This window comes from Malus sylvestris, chromosome 7 (assembly GCF_916048215.2).
Source record: "Malus sylvestris chromosome 7, drMalSylv7.2, whole genome shotgun sequence".
NCBI lineage: Eukaryota > Viridiplantae > Streptophyta > Magnoliopsida > Rosales > Rosaceae > Malus > Malus sylvestris.
Window position 1 is genome coordinate 33,881,447 of NC_062266.1, and position 9,625 is coordinate 33,891,071.

General features: G+C 38.1%; 2 protein-coding genes across 2 annotated transcripts; one reads left to right on the forward strand and one right to left on the reverse strand.

Moving 5' to 3' along the window:
• The first annotated feature begins 2,000 nt into the window (after positions 1-2,000).
• Positions 2,001-5,519, forward strand: LOC126629728 (RNA polymerase sigma factor sigE, chloroplastic/mitochondrial). Its single transcript, XM_050299831.1, has 6 exons — positions 2,001-2,153; positions 2,903-3,677; positions 3,807-3,953; positions 4,052-4,288; positions 4,592-4,855; positions 5,063-5,519. Exons 2-6 carry the CDS (start codon positions 2,964-2,966, stop codon positions 5,258-5,260), a joined length of 1,560 nt encoding a protein of 519 aa, XP_050155788.1. The 5' UTR covers positions 2,001-2,153; positions 2,903-2,963; the 3' UTR covers positions 5,261-5,519.
• Positions 5,436-7,815, reverse strand: LOC126629729 (MYB-like transcription factor TCL1). The gene is made up of 3 exons (XM_050299832.1): positions 7,444-7,815; positions 7,245-7,332; positions 5,436-5,914 (listed from the first exon to the last, which is right to left on the reverse strand). The coding sequence occupies exons 1-3, from the start codon at positions 7,496-7,498 to the stop codon at positions 5,758-5,760; spliced, it is 300 nt and encodes a 99-aa protein (XP_050155789.1). The 5' UTR covers positions 7,499-7,815; the 3' UTR covers positions 5,436-5,757.
• Between the last annotated feature and the right edge of the window lie 1,810 nt (positions 7,816-9,625).

Genomic DNA, 9,625 nt, shown 5'->3' on the forward strand with positions numbered 1-9,625 from the left:
TAGCCTTCAGTGAATAGTAACTGCTCTTAATGAACCGTAACTGCCTTTTACATCTTCACCCCTAACTAAATAGCCATGGCAATAGGTAATAAAATATTAGTATTTTTTATTTTATAAAATAATAAAAAAATAATTTTATTTGTAATTTCGGATGAAATTTTTAATCGGTCTTGTTATACCACGTGTCCTTTAGTTATGCAATTTTTTTATTTTTATTTTTATAGAAGAATTTGAAAGACAGATCAATGAATGGTTATGAAATTCAATAAAGGGAAACAATATAGGAGTTGAGATTGACTTTGTACCCTAAAGATTGAGCTTATATAATGTCACATCCCGACCTGGGACGGATCACTTCCCGGACGATGTAGGATGTTACATATCACCTATCATTTTCCTTGGGTGAACTCGTTGGAAAGAAAACATATATATATATATATTCCGCCTGTCATACATGCAAGATGGCTATACTTGTGAATAAGCCACCTAACATGCATTGGTTCCAGGGAGTTCCCTCACTTCCGCAAACTCTCTCTCTTTCTCTCTAGCACAGTGGCAAACTAGCCACCATCACCACCATTTCCTTGAGTAATTTAACCTCAAAACCTTATATCTTGAATCTATGGAGCATGTGGAATGCGACTATGGTCTTGCATGCACCATCGGTGCACTGTGAGACATAGTGCCGTTGTTACAGTAGAGCTGAGGTGGCGGCGTGTGGGGGTTCCCCGGCGTGTGGGTTTTTCAGTGATAGAGAAGTCGGAGAGAAAGAAGAAGGCGCGCGGGAAGTGGAGTGGTCGAAGGTCGGGGATCGAGTGTGGCGGGGTGGCAGTGGAAACGAAGCTAGGGAATGAAACGCCCGAATTGATTTTATTTATTTTTTTATTAGTTTTTTTTTTTTTGGATTTTTATTAATTTTTTACATTTTTTATTAATATTTTTTATTTTATATTAATTTTATAACGTGGCTGATATCACTTGGCCCTCGAACTCTCTGGTCATCGATTTCAGTTGGGCCTTTCACTCCCCCCCCCCGGAGGCCTGCCCAATTGCCCTATGGGCTGGAGCTTGCAGTTCTGGCTATTGGGTTGGTGAAGTCGCTGGTCCATCAGGCTAATTGTCCTAGTGGAGTTGCTCTAAGCTCATACTTTCTTCAACGTTTTGTAAGTAGAGTTTAGAAAGTAGTCGAGGGTAAGGCTATGGTTTATTCATCTTGGGATATTCAATCAATGTCACTTCATCAAGAACTAAATTAACTTCAAGGAAAAATAAGTCGCACAGCTAAGCCATAAGAGGTGGATATAAGATTCGAACTTTGAGATTTTTAGTGTTAAAATACAAGTTAATTAGATAGAAATAGAACGCGATGCGCATAAAAGTTTCGAACTTTAGAAGTCCCTGTGTTAAAGTACAAATTTTTTTAGATAGAAACAGAACGAAGCGCACAAAAAAATTTTCAGTTTGTTAACTGAAGCATTTCATCGAACAATTAGTAAACTAATTATCGTCAACCAAACTATATTACGCACCAGTAAAAAAAATATATATATATATACCAAAATAATCTGATAAGTGATAAAGTTCCATAAAAATTAGCACGTTCACATTCTTTATGGAAACAAGCAGCAAATTGATTTCACTCTTTTCCCTATGAAAATCAGAAAGTGTAATTAAAAAAATAAAGAAAATGTGTACCAAAACTGGCTGTTATTAAGCAACGTAGACATAACAAAAACCACCCAGGGTTATGTAGGTCCCACAAACTACAAAGCCCGTGTGTCACCAACGTCATCCACAAATATCCTGTCGGCCAATCATAACCAGCCACGCCGGAGCTTCACAAACACCATCCCCCGCTCCAAAACAACCACGTCACCGTAGTTAAATACAACACTGGATTCTACGGCCTACGTGTGTACTTGTCTGCCGTCGATGTTCGAAAACCAACCAATTCCCGACTGTCGATTCTGTGGAATAATAATTTGTGGACACCGTTTTCCCCGCATATACGTTATTACTATTAAAGCTTCGAACTTTTACGTGACCGGAAAAAAATTCTGGAAAAAAAGTCTCGAACTTTCTTAAACTCTTACTCCCGAGAGTCTCCGAAGTTCTTGTCATCGGATCAGTCGAGCATTGTTTCTGCAAAAGAGGTATGATTCTCTGCAACTCATCTCTCCATAGCAGTTGGGTTGTGTTTGTTTCCCGAGAAAGTTATCTGTAAAGAATTGTGCTACACGATCAGTAATGCTCTGAAGTTTTAGTTGTCTAATTTCCCTTTTTTTTTTCCATTGAGGAAGAATTATTTTATTGCTCTGCTGATAATTTACATGCTTCTTAGTTCCTAATTTCTAATTTTCTATAAATTTTAGAGGTGAGCCTCGACGCAACAAAAATGTTGATTTTTTGTGTCATGGAAACATCCTCTTTGCAAAGTAAGGATAAGGATGCATATAATAAATATACTCTTAATCCATGCAAAGCAGGATGAAGTCTTGTTGGCTCAGAGTCGCCTTTTTATAAATTTTGGAGGGCGTTAAATTTTAATCATACAGAATCAATAGGGTTAGAGATTTGGGATTGGTGGAGGCAAATCAGACTGCTTTAGTTCATGTGTAGTTTTATTTTGATCATAACTTATAAGCTTCAGAATTTAGAGAGATCAAAAATGGTAGACGTGTGTGTAGTCACATTGGATAGAGCGCAAATGAGCCCCTTCTATGCACATGAGTTCGAATTTTCCTCCCGGCACTATAGGTTAACTTGAAGTAGAATAAAGGATATGGAGCATTTGAGATAATTTTGCATATTTGTACAGTTTGAAATAATTATACAAGTGCGTTTGTACTAGACAGGGGAAGAGCTTAAAACTATGGCTGCATTTCTTTATGTATGGTTGCAGAGTTTGTGCACAAATAAAGCTTTCTCACTCATCGCTTGGACTATTCCTGAGGCAACTTGGCATGGGAGTTGTGACAGTTTCGACCTCAGCGGCAAGGACTCCGTTAGGATTGAGCGCAAAATCGACAAGCCAGAGATCTACATTCAGAAAGCCGTTGATAGTTGCATTTAAAACAGATGAATCCAATAAGACGGCATTGGTTGCACCCCAGGGGAAAATACCTTTGCCTATAGAAACACGAAAGAAGCACCAAAAGAGAATAGGGAAAGCTAGAAAACTCGCAAAAAGTGTGAAATCTACTGCTACTGATGTAGCTGCTCCGTGTACTACTTTGGAAGTGGATTACAATGAAGCCGCTGCCAAGCTGGAAAACTTGTACAAGCGTAGCCCCGAGATTGAAGCTGATGTGGATGTGGAAGATGCAGATGGCTTGATGAGGAGGGGTCGCAAAAGGAGGAAGAAGACTAGCGAAAGCAATCATGAGAAAGAAGAGAAGAGAACAAGTGATATTGTGGTTAGAAGCAAGACAAAGAAGGCGAAAAGATTGAATCTTGATAAAAGGGTTTCATTGAAATGGAACAAGGACGAGAAAGTGGTTTCTTCAGTTCAAAAGAGGAAAGATCAAAAGAACGAAATGGAGAAGATTGAGGAGCTGGTTAGGGAGTATTCGGCTTCAACTGATCTGGTCAGTTTGGACTGGAAAAAGATGAAGATTCCTCCGGTTCTCACTTCTTCAGAACATGCTTGGTTGTTCAAGCTAATGCAACCTATGAAGGTGAGCCTTCTCAAATTTCCGTTTTCTGGCTGTAGTCTTGAAAACTGTCTTGTGTTTTCGGAATTGTTCCCGTGTTGTGCTGTGTGGGATGTATTTTGCTGTGAAATAATCATGTTTGTCATGATCCAGGGTCTCCATGAAGTGAGAGAGCAATTACAAAAAGATTTGGGGACAGAACCAACCAACGGCGAATTGGCTGAGGCGACAAACATGAGTGTGGTTCAAGTGAAAAAACATTTCGAAGTTGGTCGAGCTGCACGAAACAAGCTCATCAAGGCAAGCATTTTCTGCCTTAAGTCTTGCTTTAAATTAATTAAACATGGTTTTAAATGTGAAACAGAGAAACTAACTGGTAATGCTGATGTTTCTTGCAGCACAATCTCCGACTTGTGTTATTCGTCATTAATAAATATTTTCAAGACTTTGCAAATGGTCCAAAATTTCAAGACCTCTGCCAGGCAGGAGTAAGGGGGCTTATTACGGCAATTGATCGCTTTGAACCAAAAAGAAGTTTTCGGCTTTCCACATATGGTCTGTTCTGGATCAGGCATGCCATCATACGTTCCATGACAGTCTCAAGCTTTACTCGTGTTTCATTTGGCCTTGAGTCGGTAAGCATTTTTTGAACCTAAGCTAGGTCAGGGATGCATGTTTTCAGAATAGTAGAATCGTTGACATGACACTCTTGACAACGATAAGTACATAAGCATGGAAATTGGCGGTCTTAGTTCACATAGACAAGGGTTTTAGACTTCGTCTATAATGTTGGACTCTTTCAGTTTTTATGATAGAAGAGGAAATGAATGGCAGCGTTATGTTTCTAGGAACTTTCCTCGCTTAAGCGAATGGCAGCGTTACAGAATCCAAGTTGCAAGTAATGAAAACTTACGGTTTTCGCTGTTATATTTATGCAGGTTAGGGCGGAAATTCAAAAGGCCAAGCTTGAGATGATGTTTTCGCTCAAAAGGATTCCAACTGACGAAGAGATAATCGAAAAAGTTGGAATTTCGCCAGAGAGGTACCATGAAGTAATGAGGGCCTCAAAACCTGTTTCCTCTCTTCATTCAAGGCATGCAACCACACAAGAGGAGTATATCAACGGTATTACTGACGTCGATGGTGTTGAAGGTGATAACCGGCGGAAGCCTGCTCTTCTCAGGCTTGCTATTGATGATGTGGTACTTATTCTCTCCGTTAACCTCAGATTAATATGTCATTGCCTTCTCCACTTGAAATTGATTGCTAGATAGACACAGGATTATTAAGCTTCATTTTTTTTCAATTAAGCTAACTGACTTGCTGAGTTGATTTGGTCTAGTACCTCTCAATTCGAGAGCTCTCAAAGTTTCAAGTAGCTAATCCTTTCTCTAAATATTCTCTCCCAGCTTGATTCCCTGAAGCCGAAAGAAAGCCTGGTGATCAGACAGAGATACGGGCTTGATGGTAAGGGGGATAGAACATTGGGGGAGATTGCTGGAAACTTAAATATTTCACGAGAAATGGTTCGGAAGCATGAAGTCAAGGCTCTCATGAAGCTCAAACATCCAGCTCGAGTAGATTATCTTCGCAGATACATAGTCTAAAGTGATCGACACATATGCATATCGTCTTTGAAAGATCTTCCACCTTCGGATTACTACTGATTGCCATCTCAATGTTGTATACCACTCACGTTTGTACCATAGAAGAAATTTATAAAGGTCAGTAAAATAGAGATCTCATACTATCCAGTTCTACGGATGATATATAGACTTCGAGTTTCCATACATGTACCCCCGTGTATACATGAAATGTAATATTTTTCACCCCGTTCATACAATAATGTTCCATATGGGTACCAAATGTGTTTAGCACACTGAAACATACACTTATGATCATGATTTACACATAAGTACTACATGCACTCTGGTGATATCGCGCTTGCTTTGCTTCGCTACTGTGTGAAATCTTGAAATTTACCTTGCCAAGTTTTTACCTTTTTATTTCGTTAGAGGTTATCTATAGAGAGATGAACTGCAAGAACTGAATCACTGCACAAGAACAGAAAGCCAAAAAGGAAAAAAAACAATCAAAGAGGAAACTACTTAAATCCATTAAACATTCGACGAACAATTTTAGCGTCCTCTTTCTTATGCTGATTTCGTTTGTCAGCAAACGTATCACAATGCTTCATGATCCAAAACCTCTCTAGTTCTTCTGCTTTTCGACCTGGAATCCGACCGGCTATTAAATCCCACCTGAAACCGAGTACAGCCGTGAAGGCAGTTGTGAGTTTTAGAGTACAATAATCCTTAGGAGCAGTAACTTTTATAAACCAGACAGTAGAAAAGACAGCTTACAAGTTCAGAGTGCGAGTACCAGACGTGTCTATTCTTTATTTTCTCACTCGTTAGAAGGCACTATTTTCTCACGCGTTTATTTGGAACTGGAGCAAATTGCTGTGTGTTTTAATGGTGGATGCAAAGTGCATTTGGTTTCTTACTTTCACTTTTTACAGTAAAGTACCATGTGCGTGCATGCATGCTTTGTTGTGAGGGGGTTAGGAGAAATTCTTTAGTCCAGAGACCACACCAGATGGCCATACGGCTTTCAGGCACAAAATCATCCTTACTCTACACATTCTGATTTTTTTCATGTTCATCCGGCCTCATTGTGTCCCCCCTCTCTCTCACACAACACGGAAGGTCCCACCACCGACGAGGGTTGCACCCAAGACCTTCTCGGGGTTAAAATCGAAATGAAATGGTTGAGGTGGGAAAACTTACTATTACCATGTATTTATTAAATATTCAAAAACACAGAGTCATTCGTATTTTAATTATTCTATTACCATGTATTTATTAACACTCCACATCTAAAATGTGTCTCTAAAATTCCAGCTTTGTCCTTCATTTTTCTGAAGCCAAGCCATCCCCATAAACAAATGACAGCAAAAAGCTAGCTCAACGACCACGGGCCACCCATATAAGAGGTATCCGTCATTGATATCAGCACAACCAAAATTCCTCTACGTCGTGGAAGTTGACAGCCAAGACCGACTCTCTAACAAACCGAGAATTGCCCAATGTTCTTGATTCACACACCCCATCTCCCAATTCCCAATTACCTACCGGCGAGTGGCTGATGATTGGATATCTATATATATATATATATATATATATATGGAGAGAGAGAGAGAGCATGGCGAGTGACTGGGATTTTTTACCAAGACACTGTGGTGGTTGGCAGCCGGCATAAGGGGTCGATGGGGGTTTATTTTAGACTTCAAAACTTGATTCGTTAGGGTAAAAACGAAAATTTAACTGAAAATAAAATAAAATTATGGGGTGTATTAATAGGATTGTGCGGGTGTTAATAGAATTACCCAAATCTTATCTTAACATAGTTTCTAAACATTTAAAACATTTACATTGGTATTCCTATGAGCCTAGCTATCTAATGACACCAGTTGGATTTTGGAGTGTCTCCTAATGTGCAAGATTTTAAAAAAAAAAAAAAATTAGAAAGAAAAAAAAAAACATTTGGGTTTTGATTTGGCAAAAAAAAAAAAAAAAAAAAACAGCATACCTGGGTCCAACGAGCCTATACATTCGACAGAGGATATCTTCTTCTTGTTCAGTCATGTTTATGAATTCCCATTCATTGCTAATAACCTCTGCCCAAATAAATATAGAAAATTTAGTTTACTAAAAACTCCGACTTGACTATTAAGTAAAAGTCTGTTGGGAAGGAACATAAAAATAGTGAAACTGAAACACACACAGACCTTCAGATTGATCACTAATGGTGATTTGGGGTCGCTTCCGACGACATCGGTCCATCGTCTGCGTTAATTCTTATACGATAAGAAGCAAGCAAATGTTTTGGAGGAGAAGGAAAGAATGAATGAAGGTATGGGAGAAATGTGGTAGATAAATAGGGTTTGCACTTGGAATGAGCTAGAGAATGAGATCAGGAATGATAGAATATATATGTTATATATATATATATATATATATATAATGCTAGGTTAAGATGCCCAGCAAACAACAAGAAAATGCGTTTATGTGAGAGTTTGCTTGTTTGTTGACTCGTAGGCCTTGCGGTTGTAGACTTATAGTTGACAACACAGAGAGCGCAGAAGGGAGGAAGAAAGTAAGGAAAGAAGATATGGCAATCGGCAAAAGCTGTATCGATATATTATATATGGGATCCCTTTCTCCTAATCCATCAAATTCGGTGATCCAGACCATTGAAATTTGATTTAATTGCTACAAACAGGGATCTACTGTAAAAATTATAATAACTTTAACCGTTTAATCAAATTTAAATAGTCCGGATCTCCAGACTTAGTGGATTTGGAGAAAGGGAAAGGATCCCTTTCCATATCATATTCATATGTCAGTAAGTTGCCTAGCTATAACTGCTTTATCCCCAAAAGGCTTGTCGCCTCTTAGCCTTTGTGAGCATGCATGGAATCCAACAGTATAGTACTTTATCTCAAGGCCTTTTTCATCACATGGTATCTCTTACCAATCTCAGTCAAAATTAAAATTTTCATCCAAAAGTTACACGTGAGGCTTATATGCGTAACAAAAATTATCATTTTATCTGATCTAAAAATATTTCATGAGTAAATTTGCTCGTGTCTAAGTTTCACGTGAAATTTTAAATTACTTTCAAACGAAAATTGTATGTTTGGTGAATGACTTTTATCCCCTATACACGGGTGATCTGCATAATTTGACTAGTTTTAGAATAAAAAGGAGAGGGAGAAATGATAGGGAGCATTTACTAATATAACATGGGTCACAATTCTTGTTCCCTTGTTTCAGATAGGAATTTCAATGTTACGGGTGCATTCTACTTGCATCACCCATGATCTGACTTGTAAGTAGGGTTAGACACGGTTTGATTCAATCCTATTTTTCTTGAAATAAAGGAGTAATTATACAATCGGTTTGGTTTGGTTCAATTCAATTTTGCATGAGATCAATCATATCCACCGAACCAAAGTAATCCATGATAAAGCTTCTTTTTTTTTTTTTTTTTTTTTTTTTTTTTTTTTTTTTTTTTACAAACGATAAGAAATCTATGTTAAATTATGGGGAGAAAGATTCGAAATGGGACCTCGTGCATTTACTCATTATTATACTGGCCCTATATATCATCATCGTACCGTGGTCCTTATTTGAAGAGTTCTTCTTCATTATGTTGTTTGGATCACATGCATGGATTGAATCATCTCTTCTTCAATAATTCACTGTCCTACTGGAGAAAGGAATTATAACACAAAGAAATATTGTACCGAATGGTTACAAACTTACATTATGACACTTGAGTAACAATCCAAAATTCTCCATTGAAATTCAAAATCCAAACATTAGCCAACGAGTAACAATCCAAAATTTCGTTCACCGGCACCGGGGATAGTTCAGTTTTTTTATTTGGAGCCGGGGCGACATCAACCATAGCTGATAGCAGTGGATTTGGAGGTGGGAGGGGAGATAAAAGCGGAAAAGAAAAGAAAACACGGAGGTTGAGGGTAATGGCTGCAACGTATTTAGGTATTATGGTAATTACAAAAACTTGAGCCTAGTTTAATTCCTAGAGCCCCCAATTAGTGTTTGGTTGCAAGTCTCGAGAGAAAAACTTGAGTAAAAGTGTCTGACAACGTTATCTAAAAACCGCTTTTTACAAAAACTTGAAACTTGATATCATTCAATATAAGAATTATTATATATGGTTATATAGTCAGACCAAAAATTTTCTAACATTTAAAAATTTAGAACCAATATGGTGGTGGAAGGTAAGACCGTAAGACGGTAAGAGGGACAAATGCAAGATTGTAAACTACATAACACAGAGAGGCTTTCATTTGAATTAGAGAATGGTGATAAAAAATATTCCCATTTGAATTAGAAGAGGCACAGCAGTAGGTGCAAATGGACTGCAAAATATGGGACTAC